Raw genomic sequence first — 18,377 nt, forward strand, 5'->3', positions numbered from 1 at the left:
ATAGAAAATGCAGGCAGATTCTTCTTCTAAATACTGCCTGAGATAAACAGTATACTCTGGCACCATTTAAAAATAACAAACTTTTGATTGAAGTTAAAAAACTAACTATAATACACCACTCTCCTCTTACTACGTCCATCTTTGTTGAGAGTTGCAAGAGAATGACTGGATATGGCAGTGAGGGGAGGAGCTATATAGCAGCTCTGCTGTGGGTGATCCTCTTGCAACTTCCTGTTGGGAAGGAGAATATCCCACAAGTAATGGATGATCCGTGGACTGGATACACTTAACAAGAGAAATCAGCAGCAACTGCGTGATGCTATCATGTCAATATGGACCAAAATGTCTGAGGAATGTTTCCAACACCTTGTTAAATCGATGCCAAAAAGAATTAAGGCAGTTCTGAAGGCAAAAGGGGGTCCAGCCCGGTACTAGCAAAGTGTACCTAATAAAGTGGTCGGTGAGTATATATGCAGCCACCAATCAGCAGCTAGAACCTAGGTTATTTGCTGCTCCTGAGCTTTCCAAGTTAAACCTTTCAGCAAAGGATATCAAGAGAAGGTACAAATTAAATAGAAGTAAATTGGAAAGTTGTTTATAATTGCATGCTCTCTCTGATATCTAATTATGACTTTACTGTCCCTTTAATTATGCATAATTATATATATAAATAATTTTGCAATGCACTTACTTATTTTAACTGTTTTAATGTAATTTAAAGGGATTTGAAACCCAATTTTTTTCTTTTATGATCCAAATAGAGCATGCAATTTTAAACAACTTTGTAATATACCTCTATTATCAAATGTGCTTTGATCTCTTGGAATCTTTTGTTGAAAAGCAGGGACATATGCTTAGGAGCCTACCCATTTCTGGTGCACTATATGGCAGCGGTTTTGCACTATTTCCTATCATGTAGTACCTCAGATGCCTACCTAGGTATCCCTTCAACAAAAAATATGGAAACAAAGCAAAATTGATAATAGAAGTAAATTGGAATATTTTTAAAAATGGTATTATCTGTCTGAATCACAAAAGAACATTTTGTATTTCATATCCCTTTAACTCTAAAAACTGCAGTTTCCACCACCCCCCCTCCAAAAGGCTGGAGTGCATGCAGTGGAGATGCAGAATCTTGAGACTACTACATGCTGCACAGTGATTTGCTATGTGCAGGAGATTGTTTATATCTGTCCATAATTGGCCAGAACAAAGGAAGTAAGACTTTACCTGTACCCATTAGATCTTTGCTAATTGTGAAACATCATCTAAAAATATACTTGAGTTTCATTTATATTTATTGTGCAGTTTTGCTTCTTTACATCACATTTTCATTTGCAGTTGTTTGAGATTGTCACCAACTGATTTTGTCATGTTATGTGCCAGAGCTCGTTTATAGGAGTCCCTAATTGACCAAATAAAGTAAGACGAACACTCAAGAGGTTTTTCCAAGGGTATGTCCCAAGCCTGCAAAACAATGCAGATTTTGAAAACATTTATTTACTTCTGGACTCTAATTCACTTCTCTTTAGGTATGCGCTGTTGAAGCTTAGTTACTTTCCATGAGAACATACTGAGATAGGTTTAGGACTGTATACAAGTCTTGAGCACTATAAATCATCAATGTTTGTAAAAGAGCAGTATTCTCCCTGTACCTTTTTACTGACCACCAAGCTAACATTTTTTAAATGTTTATTGCACAAATTAACATTAAATAAATGTATGTTAAATTATGCAATTATCTTGTGCTTTGGATAGCAGAAAAAGTGTTAGAAAGCATTACACTGCCCCCACCTGACTGGTGTATAATGATAACCGGCTGGGAAAATATTGTGTGGATAACACTACAGCATTATACACAAAGCCTACTTCAGCATGCTCTCATAGAAAGGTGCGATGTTTCAACAAAGGATATTTAGAATATATATATATTTGATAATAGAAGCACATTGGAAAATTTGTACCTGAATCATGAAACTTTAATTTTGAATTTCATATTTTTTTAACACATAAAACGGTTTCATACATTTTGAAGTTGGTAATGGATACTATGGAATTTAATGGAATATTTAAGACTGAAAAAATACAGCTCAGTATACAGCAAATTTGCAGCCATGGTTCCACAAAAGTCAACAATTCAATATATGTTTCTCTTTAAAACATGTCATAGTGCAGTTATATAATTAGTTTTTTTTTAATCTTTTCTCTCTGTGTCTTTCCAAACCTCAAAGTGCAAAGTGGTCATAATTCACTGAATTAATATACAAGACACAAAGTTTCCATTTTGAATCACTCCTCTCTCCTCATTTTTACTTGAAGATTATTTTTGAATGATTATGCATATACCCTTTAATACAATGAAAAATACATACTTGTAATTTTATATGAGTTATAAAAATAGCTCTTATTACACAGAAATGTCATGATTTTGTCACTCTTAAAAAAACGCAGTCACTTAAACATTGACCTCCATGTTTCTATCTTATCCTTGGAAGGATTTCATTCAAAATGTTCACAAATGAAAATTACTTATTATTACTATATATCATCTGATCATCCGCATCTTCTTCATTGTCACCTGTTCCTGGTTTTTGGTGAGTTTTCTGATGTGTAACTAGTGCAGAGTTGCGTGTAAAGCAACCACCACATTCTACACATGAGTAGGGCTTCACCTTTTTATGGCTCTGCCTATGAACAAGCAGATGGGACTTACGTGTGAAGGTTTTTTCACATTTTAAGCAATCATATGGCCTATCTGCTTTGTGAGTCTTTTTATGAGCATTAAGGTGGGACCTTCGTATATAGCGTTTATTACAAATATTGCACCCAAAAGGACGCTCCCCTGTATGCTTAGCTTGATGTTTAATCAAAGATGATCGAACTACAAACCGTTTCCCACAATCACATGAAAATGGTTTCTCCCCGGTGTGGCTTCTCATGTGTGTGACAAGGTATGATTTCTGAGTGAAGCTTTTATCGCACTCCTTACACACAAAGGGTTTTTTCCCAGAGTGGGTTTTCTGGTGACTTGCTAGGTTGGAGCTACTAGTAAAACTTTTATCACAATGAGGGCATGAGTATGGCCTCTCTCCCGTGTGTGTTCGCTGGTGCAACACCAAGTGTGAATTCCGTGTAAAGCTTTTCCCACACACACTGCACGCGTAGGGTTTTTCCCCAGAATGAATTATTTGATGACGTACATAGTTGGAGCTATCAGTAAAGCTTCGTCCGCATTGAATACAAGTATAAGGTTTAACTTCATTATGCGTTTTTTGGTGTTTTACCAAACTTACATTGCTTGTAAAACTTTTCCCACATTCCCCACATGGAAAGGGTTTTTCACCTGTGTGGGACCGTTTGTGTATTACAAGATAAGAATTACGGGTAAATCCTTTTCCACAGTCAATACAGACAAACATTCTCTCCCCTGTGTGTGTTCTCTGGTGTACCACAAGATACGATTTATAGATGAAACTTTTCCCACACTCAATGCATATGAAATTCTTCTGCTCTTTCTCATTTAAGTGCTTGTAAGTACATGTTGCTTTATCTTTTAAGTTTTTTTCACTTTCATTGCTGCTGCATTTAGTGGTTGTGGTCTCATTTTTGTTTGCATCTACAGATTCTGTGTTCCTTTGTTTGTGATTCTCATTTTGTGAAGTTGTGCTTTGAGTTCCTGGATTTATTTGACAGTTACTTTCAAGGAGTGCAGTGTGAGTTTCAATATTTGCTTGCTTTGATTCAGTTAAGGAGCTTGCTGAAGTGATGTTAGGATCTGGGAAATTATTTTCTGGAGGATAATATGCAGGAACTGTTTCTTCCATTGACCAACCAGTAGAATAGACATGCAGCATAGGATCCCCTACTTTGCTTTGACATAGTGAGCCACAGCCTGCAATAAAAAAAAAACACATTAAAGGAACACTAAAGTCAAAATTAAAAGCATGCAATTTAAAACAAAAACTGTACAACTGTATTAATTTTTGATTAGTCATTTTATATGCACACTTTCTGGGGCATCAATTCATACTGAGCAAGTGCAAGAGCTCACAGTGTATACGTATACAAGTCTGTAATTGGCTGATGGAAGTCACATGATACATTGAGCAGGGAAATGGAAGCAATCTTTGAAATTTCTCAGGAAAAATCCACTGATAATTTTGCTAGTGATATTGCATTGTCTTTTTTGTGCATTTGTGTATTATTTAGTTCCAATGTATTAAATGGTCATTTAATGGATATAACAACACATACATCATATAGTATCATATTAAGAAGCACTTCAGAATCTTTTTTTTTTATAAAGTGTTTTTTTTTTAAAAAAATGTATAATTTTGCTTATTTTTAAATAACATTGCTCTGATTTTCAGACTCCTAACCAAGCCCCAAAGTTTTATTTGAATACCGTCAGCTACCTTCTCCAGCTTTCTCCTGTTTGTGTAAAGGGTCTTTTCATATGCAAAAGAAGGGGGAAGGGGGGAGTGTCTTATTTCCCACTTGCAGTGGGCTTTCCAACTACCTTTTCAACAGAGCTAAACTGAAAGCTTCTAAGTGCGTTTTTAAACCATTTTATACTGGATTTTTATATCAGTATATGTGCATCTTATTCTTTATAGTAGTGTCTATTGCATGCAGTTATATGAAAATGAGTGTATACTGACCCTTTAAAGGAACATAATACGAATATGCTAAATCACTTTCTATTTAGCAGATGGGTATTATGTTCCTTTAAAGGGTCAGTATACACTCATTTTCATATATGATGCAGCATAACTGTAAAAAGCTTACAAGAAAATATTACCTGATAATATTTTTTATGTAAAACAAAAAAACATAATTTATGCTTACCTGATAAATTTATTTCTCTTGTAGTGTAGTCAGTCCACGGGTCATCCATTACTTATGGAATATATCTCTTCCTAACAGGAAGCTGCAAGAGGATCACCCAAGCAGAGCTGCTATATAGCTCCTCCCCTCACATGTCATATTCAGTCATTCGACCAAAACCAGACGAGAAAGGAGAAACCATAGGGTGCAGTGGTGACTGGAGTTTAATTAAAATTTAGATCTGCCTTAAAGACAGGGCGGGCCGTGGACTGACTACACTACAAGAGAAATAAATTTATCAGGTAAGCATAAATTATGTTTTCTCTTGTTAAGTGTAGTCAGTCCACGGGTCATCCATTACTTATGGAATACCAATACCAAAGCTAAAGTACACGGATGAAGGGAGGGACAAGGCAGGAACATTAAACAGAAGGAACCACTGCCTGAAGTACCTTTCTCCCAAAAATAGCCTCCGAAGAAGCAAAAGTGTCAAATTTGTAAAATTTTGAAAAAGTGTGAAGTGAAGACCAAGTTGCAGCCTTGCAAATCTGTTCAACAGAGGCCTCATTTTTAAAGGCCCAGGTGGAAGCCACAGCTCTAGTAGAATGAGCTGTAATCCTTTCAGGAGGCTGCTGTCCAGCAGTCTCATAGGCTAAACGTATTATGCTACGAAGCCAAAAAGAGAGAGAGGTAGCCGAAGCCTTTTGACCTCTTCTCTGTCCAGAGTAAAAGACAAACAGGGAAGAAGTTTGACGAAAATCTTTAGTTGCCTGCAAATAGAACTTCAGGGCACGGACTACGTCCAGATTATGCAAAAGTCGTTCCTTCTTTGAAGAAGGGTTAGGACACAGTGATGGAACAACAATCTCTTGATTGATATTCCTGTTAGTAACTATCTTAGGTAAGAACCCAGGTTTAGTACGCAGAACTACCTTGTCTGAATGAAAAATCAGATAAGGAGAATCACAATGTAAGGCAGATAACTCAGAGACTCTTCGAGCCGAGGAAATAGCCATCAAAAACAGAACCTTCCAGGATAACAGCTTGATATCAATGGAATGAAGGGGTTCAAATGGAACGCCTTGAAGAACGTTAAGAACTAAGTTTAAGCTCCACGGCGGAGCAACAGTCTTAAACACAGGCTTAATCCTAGCTAAAGCCTGACAAAAAGCCTGAACGTCTGGAACTTCAGCCAGACGTTTGTGTAGAAGAATAGACAGAGCAGAAATCTGTCCCTTTAACGAACTAGCAGATAAGCCCTTTTCTAAACCCTCTTGTGGAAAGGACAATATCCTAGGAATCCTAACCTTACTCCATGAGTAACACTTGGATTCGCACCAATATAAATATTTACGCCATATCTTATGGTAAATTTTTCTGGTAACAGGCTTCCTAGCCTGTATTAAGGTATCAATAACCGACTCCGAGAAGCCACGCTTTGATAGAATCAAGCGTTCAATCTCCATGCAGTCAGCCTCAGAGAAATTAGATTTGGATGGTTGAAAGGACCCTGAATTAGAAGGTCCTGTCTCAGAGGCAGAGACCACGGTGGACAGGACGACATGTCCACTAGGTCTGCATACCAGGTCCTGCGTGGCCACGCAGGCGCTATCAGAATCACCGAAGCTCTCTCCTGTTTGATCTTGGCAATCAAACGAGGAAGCATCGGAAATGGTGGAAACACATAAGCCATGTTGAAGACCCAAGGGGCTGTCAAAGCATCTATCAGCACCGCTCCCGGGTCCCTGGACCTGGATCCGTAACAAGGAAGCTTGGCGTTCTGGCGAGACGCCATGAGATCCAGATCTGGTTTGCCCCAACGATGAATCAGTTGAGCAAAGACCTCCGGATGAAGTTCCCACTCCCCCGGATGAAAAGTCTGGCTACTTAGAAAATCCGCCTCCCAGTTCTCCACGCCTGGGATGTAAATCGCTGACAGGTGGAAAGAGTGAGACTCTGCCCAGCGAATTATCTTTGAGACTTCCAACATCGCTAGGGAACTTCTGGTTCCCCCTTGATTGTTGATGTAAGCCACAGTCGTGATGTTGTCCGACTGAAATCTGATGAACCTCAGAGTTGCTAACTGAGGCCAAGCTAGGAGAGCATTGAATATTGCTCTTAATTCCAGAATATTTATTGGGAGGAGTTTCTCCTCCTGAGTCCATAATCCCTGAGCCTTCAGGGAGTTCCAGACTGCGCCCCAGCCTAGAAGGCTGGCGTCTGTTGTTACAATCGTCCAATCTGGCCTGCGAAAGGTCATCCCCTTGGACAGATGTGGCCGAGAAAGCCACCATAGAAGAGAATCTCTGGTCTCTTGATCCAGATTTAGTAGGGGGGACAAATCTGAGTAATCCCCGTTCCACTGACTTAGCATGCACAATTGCAGCGGTCTGAGATGCAGGCGCGCAAATGGTACTTTGTCCATTGCCGCTACCATTAAGCCGATTACTTCCATGCACTGAGCTACTGACGGGTGTGGAATGGAATGAAGGACACGGCAAGCATTTAGAAGTTTTGATAACCTGGCCTCTGTCAGGTAAATTTTCATCTCTACAGAATCTATAAGAGTCCCTAGAAAGGGAACCCTTGTAAGTGGTAATAGAGAACTCTTTTCCACGTTCACCTTCCACCCATGCGACCTCAGAAATGCCAGAACTATCTCTGTATGAGACTTGGCAATTTGAAAACTTGACGCTTGTATCAGAATGTCTCGTAGGTACGGAGTCACCGCTATGCCTCGCAGTCTTAGTACCGCCAGAAGTGAGCCCAGAACTTTTGTAAAGATTCTTGGAGCCGTAGCTAATCCGAAGGGAAGAGCTACAAACTGGTAATGCCTGTCTAGGAAAGCAAATCTTAGGTACCGATAATGATCCTTGTGAATCGGTATGTGAAGGTAGGCATCCTTTAAGTCCACTGTGGTCATGTACTGACCCTCTTGGATCATGGGAAGGATGGTTCGAATAGTTTCCATTTTGAATGATGGAACTCTTAGGAATTTGTTTAGGATTTTTAAGTCCAAGATTGGTCTGAAGGTTCCCTCTTTCTTGGGAACCACAAATAGATTTGAATAGAATCCTTGCCCGTGTTCCGTCCGCGGAACTGGGTGGATCACCCCCATTAGTAAGAGGTCTTGTACACAGCGTAGAAACACCTCTTTCTTTATTTGGTTTGCTGATAACCTTGAAAGATGAAATCTCCCTCGTGGAGGAGAAGTTTTGAAGTCCAGGAGATATCCCTGAGATATGATCTCCAACGCCCAGGGATCCTGGACATCTCTTGCCCAAGCCTGGGCGAAGAGAGAAAGTCTGCCCCCCACTAGATCCGTTTCCGGATAGGGGGCCCTCTCTTCATGCTGTCTTAGGGGCAGCAGCAGGTTTCTTGGCCTGCTTGCCCTTGTTCCAGGACTGGTTAACTTTCCAGCCCTGCCTGTAACGAGCAACAGCTCCTTCCTGTTTTGGAGCGGAGGAAGTTGATGCTGCTCCTGCCTTGAAGTTACGAAAGGCATGAAAATTAGACTGTTTGGCCTTTGATTTGGCCCTGTCCTGAGGTAGAGCATGGCCCTTACCTCCCGTAATGTCAGCTATAATTTCTTTCAAGCCGGGCCCGAATAAGGTCTGCCCTTTGAAAGGAATATTAAGCAATTTAGATTTAGAAGTCACGTCAGCTGACCAGGATTTAAGCCATAGCGCTCTGCGCGCTTGGATGGCGAATCCGGAGTTCTTAGCCGTAAGTTTGGCTAAATGTACGACGGCATCAGAAACAAATGCGTTAGCTAGCTTAAGTGCTTTAAGCTTGTTCATAATTTCATCCAATGGAGCTGTGCGAATGGCCTCTTCCAGAGACTCAAACCAGAATGCCGCCGCAGCAGTGACAGGCGCAATGCATGCAAGGGGCTGTAAGATAAAACCTTGTTGAACAAACATTTTCTTAAGGTAACCCTCTAATTTCTTATCCATTGGATCTGAAAAGGCACAACTATCCTCCACCGGCATAGTGGTACGCTTAGCTAAAGTAGAAACTGCTCCCTCCACCTTAGGGACCGTCTGCCATAAGTCTCGTGTGGTGGCGTCTATAGGAAACATTTTCCTAAATATGGGAGGAGGGGAAAAAGGCACACCAGGTCTATCCCACTCCTTGCTAATAATCTCTGTAAGCCTTTTAGGTATAGGAAACACGTCAGTACACACCGGTACCGCATAGTATCTATCCAACCTACATAATTTTTCTGGAATTGCAACCGTGTTACAATCATTCAGAGCCGCTAATACCTCCCCTAGCAATATGCGGAGGTTCTCAAGCTTAAATTTAAAATTAGAAATCTCTGAATCCAGTCTCCCTGGATCAGATCCGTCACCCACAGAATGAAGCTCTCCCTCTTCATGTTCTGCAAACTGTGACGCAGTATCTGACATGGCTCTCACCTCATCCGCGCGCTCTGTCCCTTAACCCAGAGCTATCGCGCTTGCCTCTTAATTCTGGCAATTTAGATAATACTTCTGTCATAACAGTAGCCATGTCTTGCAAAGTGATTTGTAAGGGCCTCCCTGATGTACTTGGCGCCACAAAATCACGCACCTCCTGAGCGGGAGGCGAAGGTACTGACACGTGAGTAGAGTTAGTCGGCATAACTTCCCCCTCATTGTCTGGTGATAATTTCTTTACATGTAAAGATTGACTTTTATTTAAAGTAACATCAATGCAATTAGTACACAAATTTCTATTGGGCTCCACATTGGCCTTTAAACATAGTGAACAAAGAGATTCATCTGTGTCAGACATGTTTAAACAGACTAGCAATGAGACTAGCAAGCTTGGAAATACTTTTCTAAATAAATTTACAAGCAATATAAAAAACGCTACTGTGCCTGTAAGAAGCACAAAAAGCTGTCACAGTTGAAATAACAATGAACCAAAATAGTTATAGCAACCAATTTTTCACAGTAAATGTATTAAGTTAGCAAAGGATTGCACCCACCAGCAAATGGATGATTAACCCCTTAATACCCAAAAACGGATAACAATTTAATAATTAACGTTTTTATCACAGTCAAAACACACTGTCACAGGTCTGCTGTGACTGATTACCTCCCTCAAAATGAATTTTGAAGACCCCTGAGCTCTCTAGAGACGATCTGGATCATGGAGGATGAAGTAGACAGATTGTGACTGAATTTTTACTGCGCAAAAAAGCGCTAAAATAGGCCCCTCCCACTCATATTACAACAGTGGGGAAGCTCAGATAACTGTTTCTATGCAGAAAACAAAGATGGCCATGTGGTAAAAATCATGCCCCAATAAGTTTTATCACCAAGTACCTCACAAAAAACGATTAACATGCCAGTAAACGTTTTAAACATACATTTGAAAAGTTATGAAGTGTTATTAATAAGCCTGCTACCAGTCGCTTTTACTGCAGTTAAGGCTCTTACATTATTTCAGTATTAACAGTATTTTCAGAGTCAATTCCATTCCTTAGAAAAATACATTCAGTGTACACACACTCATCAGCCTAATACCAGTCGCTATCACTGCATTTAAGGCTGAACTTACGTTACATTGGTATCAGCAGTATTTTCTCAGTCAATTCCATTCCTCAGAAAAATAATTTACTGCACATACCTCATTTGCAGGGGGGCCCTGCATGCTATTCCCCTTTTCTGAAGTTACCTCACTCCTCAGATGAGAACAGCCAGTGGATCTTAGTTACGTCTGCTAAGATCATAGAAAACGCAGGCAGATTCTTCTTGTAATGCTGCCTGAGAACAAACAGCACACTCCGGTGCCATTTAAAATAACAAACTTTTGATTGAAGAAATAAACTAAGTTAAAAAACACCACAGACCTCTCACAGCGACCTATCTTTAGTTAGGCTGCAAGAGAATGACTGAATATGACATGAGAGGGGAGGAGCTATATAGCAGCTCTGCTTGGGTGATCTTCTTGCAGCTTCCTGTTAGGAAGAGATATATTCCATAAGTAATGGATGACCCGTGGACTGACTACACTTAACAAGAGAAAGAAGATATTTTACCTCAATATTTCCTCAGCTTACAATACTAAGTATACATTTATCCTTCAGCTACTGTCAGCTGCAAGTTGAAAATAAAACAGCCAATCAACATCAGCAGTGCTGAGGTCACACTTTGCTTTACAGTGATCTCATGAGATTTCATAGTAAGCTTCCTTAAACTGAGGCGGAAAATAACATGACTGTGCCTGCACGTGCCAGATGCACGCTACCTTCCAAGTCCTGGGACTAGCATGCTCATTGGCTGCTTATAGTTCCTTTACAATGGGATGTGGTTACTGAGGAAATTTTGAGGTATTATATATTTCTTTTTTACATAGAGATGTTCAGGTGATATTTTCTAGCCACCTTTTTACAGCTATGCTGCATCACTTTTAAGTACTTCAATATTTGGGTATCATGTGCCTTTAAAGGGAAAAAGAAGTCAAAATTGACGCTTCACAATTAAAGAAACTAAACATTCTAATTTACTTATGTTATCAAATTTTCCTCTCTCTTTGGTATCCTTTGTTGAAACCTAACTTCTTTCCATGACAGCATATTGAAGTAGGTTCATCAGCATGTATGCGTCTTCAGCGATAGTATAACATTGTTACAAACACTGTTAACATACATTGCTCAAGACATGTGCATTCTCCTGAGCTTACCTACAGTAGGGAAAAAAATTATTTAGTCAGCCAACAATTGTGCAAGTTCTCCCACTTAAGAAGATGAGAGAGGCCTGTAATTTTCATCATAGGTATATCTCAACTATGAGAGACAAAATGTGGAAACAAATCCAGACAATCAAATTGTCTGATTTGAAAAGAATTTATTTGCAAATTATGGTGGAAAATAAGTATTTGGTCAATATCAAAATTTCATCTCAATACTTTGTTATATATCCTTTGTTGGCAATGACAGAGGTCAAACGTTTTCTGTAAGTCTTCACAAGGTTGTCACACACTGTTGCTGGTATGTTGGCCCATTCCTGCATGCAGATCTCCTCTAGAGCAGTGATGTTTTGGGGCTGTCGCTGGGCAACACAGACTTTCAACTCCCTCCAAAGGTTTTCTATGGGGATGAGATCTGGAGACTGGCTAGGCCACTCCAGGACCTTGAAATGCTTCTTACGAAGCCACTCCTTCGTTGCCCGGGTGGTGTGTTTGGGATCATTGTCATGCTGAAAGACCCAGCCACGTTTCATCTTCAATGCCCTTGCTGATGGAAGGAGGATTGCACTCAAAATCTCACGATACATGGCCCCATTCATTCTTTCATGTGCACGGATCAGTCGTCCTGTTCCCTTTGCAGAGAAACAGCCCCAAAGCATGATGTTGCCACCCCATGCTTCACAGTAGGTATGGTGTTCTCTCTCCTCCAAACATGACAAGTTGTGTTTCTACTAAACAGTTCTACTTTGGTTTCATCTGACCATATGACATTATCCCAATCTGCTTCTGGATCATCCAAATGCTCTCTAGCATACTTCAGATGGGCCCGGACATGTACTGGCTTAAGCAGGAGGACACGTCTGGCACTGCAGGATCGGAGTCCCTGGCGGCGTAGTGTGTTACTAATGGTAACCTTTGTTACATTGGTCCCAGCTCTCTGCAGGTCATTCACTAGGTCCCCCTGTGTGGTTCTGAGATGTTTGCTCACAGTTCTTGTGATCATTTTGACCCCACGGGGTGAGATCTTGCGTGGAGCCCAGATCAAGGGAGATTATCAGTGGTCTTGTATGTCTTCCATTTTCTAATTATTGCTCCCACAGTTGATTTCTTCACACCAAGTTGCTTGCCTATTGCAGATTCAGTCTTCTTTCCAGCCTGGTGCAGGTCTACAATGTTGTTTCTGGTGTCCTTCGACAGCTCTTTGGTCTTCACCATAGTGGAGTTTGGAGTGTGACTGTTTGAGGTTGTGGACAGGTGTCTTTTATACTGATAACAAGTTCAAACAGGTGCCATTAATACAGATAATGAGTGGAGGACAGAGGAGCCTCTTAAAGAAGAAGATACAGGTCTGTGAGAGTCAGAAATCTTGCTTGTTTGTAGGTGACCAAATACTTATTTTCCAACATAATATGCAAATAAATTCTTTCCAAATCAGACAATGTGATTGTCTGGATTTGTTTCCACATTTTGTCTCTCATAGTTGAGGTATACCTATGATGAAAATTACAGGCCTCTCTCATCTTCTTAAGTGGGAGAACTTGCACAAATGGTGGCTGACTAAATACTTTTTTGCCCTACAGTAGGTATGTCATCATGGAAATACACTACATTTCCGCAAAAATAACAACAAACAACAGAATGAATAAAATGTTTTTTTTATTTATTTTTATTTATACTAACACTATTGATATCTTGAAGTTTTATTTTTGACTTCCATTAACCTTTATGGTGCTTATGATGTTTACACTGCACAGAGAATACAGTTGCAAATGCTTTTTTTTAAATGCCTGCTCTAAATCAGAAAACTGTAAGTCTGATGTCCATGCCTTTATAAATATTATAGAATCCTTTATTTTGAGTGAGGGCTTGTATCTGAAGCTTTAAGTGTTGGTCCATGATTAAAGTGACACATTGTAAGTGAAGTTTAGGGTTAGACTACAAATTATCCTGAAATGCAACAGTTCTAGTTCATATGTGGTTCCGAACCAGTGATGACCAACTTCATAACGCATTGGGGCCACAGATCAATATTTTAGAATTCATAATAGGGAGACTAAACACTAAGGGCCAGATTACAAGTGGAGCTCAAATGTTTGCACGTGGGTTTCATGACAGTTTGCAGGTTAAATTGCGCTTATATTACAAGTTGAGTAGGGGTAACCACAATTACTTGGAAACCTAGACATATGGGGTATTCTTAAAATCAGGACAAAATAATTCATCTTAATGTTTAAAGAAATGTCAGAGGCCCATATCTATTACTTGCACTTCTCCTGTCCTGAATTCCTTCTTTGCTTGTTATGAACAAACATGCCTATCTACTATTTTCAAAATACATTAAAACGCTTTGATGTAACTGCTTTTTCATGAAAACAAATATATATTTTTTTTATTTATGTCCATTTTAGAAATTTGTCTTTCATCTCCCTGTAAATAAAATGTAGGTCTACTGTAAGTATTCAATCAATGGTGGGATCTCATGTAGCTGTTTACCCCAAAAATGTTTACAGACGCACCATTACCAGAAATTAGGGGGAAGTCTCTTTGGTGACCATCTTGTGGAATCTGAATCCTTGTATCTACTCCCCGCATATTTATCCCCGTTCCAGACTCCATGTTAAGAACATCTGTTAGTGCATATGAATAAGAGAAACAATATTATAAACACATATTTAAACATACAGTTCTGTCCGCAAAAAAGATGGTTATTTGTGCATCTCAATCATGAAAGGTTTTACGTTGTTTGAGATGATCGTGAGCCTTCCCAGGAGTGGCAATCCTCTCCAAACCCCTACAAGCACATTGACAAGAAGTTGCAATTAACTTTAGAACATCATAGAAGGCTTCTCAGACATTGTCTAAGCTATGGCCAGTGTTTATGAGTCAACAGAAATACACTGGGTTTTTAAAATTACCTAGCCCATCCTCAATAGTCTATGGACAATTGAGTTTGGACATGAAATATATCTGGTAAAATCGACCATTTTCTTTCACTTTCCCTTGGCAGCCCAGTGGTTAAAAAGAGTAAGCCATGTTTCAGTAAATCTGTTTATTTTAAAATCAATTCCTCTTTCTTTTTTGCATGTTTAAACACTATGGACCAGATTACAAGTGGAGTACTATTTAACGCTCTCTTTAGAGCGTTTATTGCACTAGAAGTAAGTTTCTCCTGGGGTTGCACTTGTGTTAACTAGACCAGCACAAAAAGCGAAAGTTAGAATATTGCGTACATGTTCACGCATTCCCCCACAGAAGTCAATGGAGCAAAAAAAAGTGGAACCTACTCTCGCACAAACACGATCATATTTTCTCATTTGCGCTAACCAGACATGAAAATATTTATATTGCACATTCCAATGTTCTTCACAAATACATATATATATATATATATATATATATATATATATATATATATATATATATATATGATTTTTTTGGCACAATATATATTTATATATATATATATATATATATATATATATAAATATCTGTTTATAAATACATAGAACATATTCTGCTATGTGAAAAACATTGGAATGTGAAATATTTACAGTAAATACACACTATAACACTTTATTAAATATGAATATTGAATAAATATGCTTCATGTCAAAAGATAGAAACCTAATATATCCTAGGACATAAAGGAAATAAATCTGTGGCCCCGCTTTCGGCTAAATATACTCTCAGTACCAGGCTAATTTATACAATTCAAATGCTACCAATGTGAAGGATAGCTACTCTGTAGCATTTATAAGGAAACAGTATCCAATTGCCACTATCAGCTAATATATGTAATAACAATGCAGCTTTAAGGTTATACGGTTAAAGGGACATGAAACCCACAGTTTTTCTTTCATGATTCAGAAAAAGCATGCAATTTTAAACAACTTTCTAATTTACTTCTATTATCTAATTTGCTTCATTCTCTTGATATTCTTTGCTGAAAAGCATATCTAGATAGGCTCAGTAGCTGCTGATTGGTGGCAGCACATAGATGCCTCGTGTGATTGGCTCACCCATGTGCATTGCTATTTCTTCAACAAAGAATATCTAAAAAATGAAGCAAATTAGATAATAGAAGTAAATTAGCAAGTTGTTTAAAATTGTATTCTCTATCTCAGTGCTTTCCAAACTGTGTGTCGGGACACACTAGTGTGTCGGCAGCAGTGTGTAGGTGTGTCCCTGCTTCAGCAAAAAAATTTTTAATTACATTTTTTTTTAAATTGTTTTTTGGTTTCTGACTTTCCACCTGCCTGCTACGCATATCACATGGTTGACACGTGATTGATACCTAGTGGGTCACAGATCATCTTTACCTATTGGCGCAGCTCAGTGGGAACTGAAACTATTACCATTGGCGGATTTGACTGCACGTGTAGTCTCCTTAATTGGCTTGTGACTGCATGTGTAGTCAGTGAGTGGGACAGCAGTGTGTTTGCAGCGCGGGCAGTAGTCAGTCAGACTCACAGAACTCTGAGGGTGGCAGCTTTAAACGCTGAGCTGAAGTTGGAAGTCAGTGGGGTTTTTTTTTTGCAACTAGCTCCCAGTAGTGCATTGCTGCTCCTGCTCTTGATATATGGATAGGAAGCTTAAAAATGCTTGATGATGAAATGTGAGTGTCTTTATCTAATATTACACCAAATGTTCAGAAATTGTGTTCATCCCATAAACCTCATACATCCCATTAAACTAGTAAGTAGCTATTGGTGTTATTAAACTTTTTTGAATTCTTGCACATATATACTGTTACTTGTAAATGCATTTTGTTATTATATAATTTATGTATGTGTCCGTATCTCTTAAAACAAGTTAGTTTAAACTCCTTTTTGCTAGTACAACTTCATTACTGTGTCGCGAAATGATGTAGGTCTACAAAGTGTGTCACCAACATGAAAAGTTTGGAAAGCTCTGCTCTATCTGAATCATGAAATAATTTTTTTGGGTTTAGTGTCCCTTTAAATCCACTTAGTGGCTAGCTACACATCAATGTCAGGCTGCAAAGTTCCACTGATATAAAGGAAATAAATCAGAGGCTAAATATACTCTCAGTACCAGGCTAATTTATACAATTCAAGTGCAGGTATTACCAATACGAAAGGATTCTACTCTGTAGCATTAATAGGTAAACAGTATCCAATTGCCGCTTTCGGCTAATATATGTAATAACAATGCAGCTTTAAAGTTATTCCATTAAATCCACTTAGTGGTTATCTATACATCAATGTCAGGCTGCAAAGTTTCACTGATATTAAACTTCTAAGTGCAGTATCATAAAAAGCAATATCGCTAAATTTATTCAGTGAAAATAACTCCTTAAAAGTTCATTAAACATAAAAATCATAAAAGCATTCAATTACATTTTGGCGTTTGCTGGGCGGCAAACTGTAAAAAGGTTAAAGAAAAGGTTGAAGACGGAGGACACAAGTAAAAGATCGAGAGGACATAAATCCTCAGAACGAACCGGCCATCATCAACTTACGGTGTAAGTAGTTAAAAGAACTTTAAGTAAAAAACGTTGCCATACTCTGACAAAGAACCCTTGTCGCTTTGTCTATCCGCAGGAACTTTTGGACCGCTTTTAGTAACTTGGAAGTAAACGGACTAAATTGGACTTTCAACATAATATTCATATCCCTGGTAATGTGAAAGATTATATTATTCGCATATATTCATGTATTTGAATGCTTTTATGATTTTTATGTTTAATAAACTTTTGTGGAGTTATTTTCACTGAATAAATTTAGCGATATTGCTTTTTATGATACTTCACTTAGAAGTTTAATATCAGTGGAACTTTGCAGACTGACATTGATGTATAGATAGTCACTAACGGCTAGATTTAGAGTTTTGTCGGTAACGACCCGCGTAGCTAACGCTGGCTTTTTTCTGGCCGCACCTTTAAAATAACTCTGGTATTGAGAGCCCACAGAATGGCTGCGTTAGGCTCCAAAAAAGGAGCGTATAGCATATTTAACACAACTTCAACTCTCGATACCAGAGTTGCTTACGGACGCGGCCAGCCTCAAAAATGTGCTCGTGCACGATTCCCCCATAGAAAACAATGGGGCTGTTTGAGCTGAAAAAAAACCTGCAAAAACGCTGCGTTCAGCTCCTAACGCAGCCCCATTGTTGTCTATGGGGAAACACTTCCTACGTCTGCACCTAACACTCTAACATGTACCCCGAGTCTAAACACCCCTAACCTTACACTTATTAACCCCTATTCTGCCGCCCCCGCTATCGCTGACCCCTGCATATTATTATTAACTCCTAATCTGCCGCTCCGTAACCCGCCGCTACTTACATTATCCCTATGTACCCCTAATCTGCTGCCCCTAACACCGCCGACCCCTATATTATATTTATTAACCCCTAATCTGCCCCCCATAACGTCGCCTCCACCTGCCTACAATTATTAACCCCTAATCTGCCGACCGGACCGCGCCGCTATTATAATAAGGTTATTAACCCCTAATCCGCCTCACTCCCGCCTCAATAACCCTATAATAAATAGTATTAACCCCTAATCTGCCCTCCCTAACATCGCCGACACCTAACTTCAAACATTAACCCCTAATCTGCCGACTGGAGCTCACCGCTATTCTAATAAATGTATTAACCCATAAAGCTAAGTCTAACCCTAATACTAACACCCCCCTAAATTAAATATAATTTAAATCTAACGAAATTAATTAACTCTTATTAAATAAATTATTCCTATTTAAAGCTAAATACTTACCTGTAAAATAAATCCTAATATAGCTACAATATAAATTATAATTATATTATAGCTATTTTAGGATTTATATTTATTTTACAGGTAACTTTGTATTTATTTTAACCAGGTGCAATAGCTATTAAATAGT

At 38.9% G+C, this 18,377-nt stretch overlaps 1 protein-coding gene across 1 annotated transcript in view; it reads right to left on the reverse strand.

Annotated features, from left to right (window-relative positions):
- Nucleotides 1-1,957: 1,957 nt before the first annotated feature.
- The window catches only part of LOC128662238 (gastrula zinc finger protein XlCGF57.1-like), a 111,633-nt gene continuing 95,213 nt past the window's right edge, over nt 1,958-18,377 (reverse strand). The window contains exons 3-4 of the mRNA XM_053716062.1: nt 14,031-14,135; nt 1,958-3,892 (exon numbers count right to left, since the gene is read on the reverse strand). Coding sequence (XP_053572037.1) covers nt 2,526-3,892; nt 14,031-14,135 — 1,472 coding nt within the window. The 3' untranslated portion in view covers nt 1,958-2,525. The remainder of the gene's footprint in view (nt 3,893-14,030; nt 14,136-18,377) is intronic.

Source organism: Bombina bombina, chromosome 6 (assembly GCF_027579735.1).
Source record: "Bombina bombina isolate aBomBom1 chromosome 6, aBomBom1.pri, whole genome shotgun sequence".
In the NCBI taxonomy this organism is placed as follows: domain Eukaryota; kingdom Metazoa; phylum Chordata; class Amphibia; order Anura; family Bombinatoridae; genus Bombina; species Bombina bombina.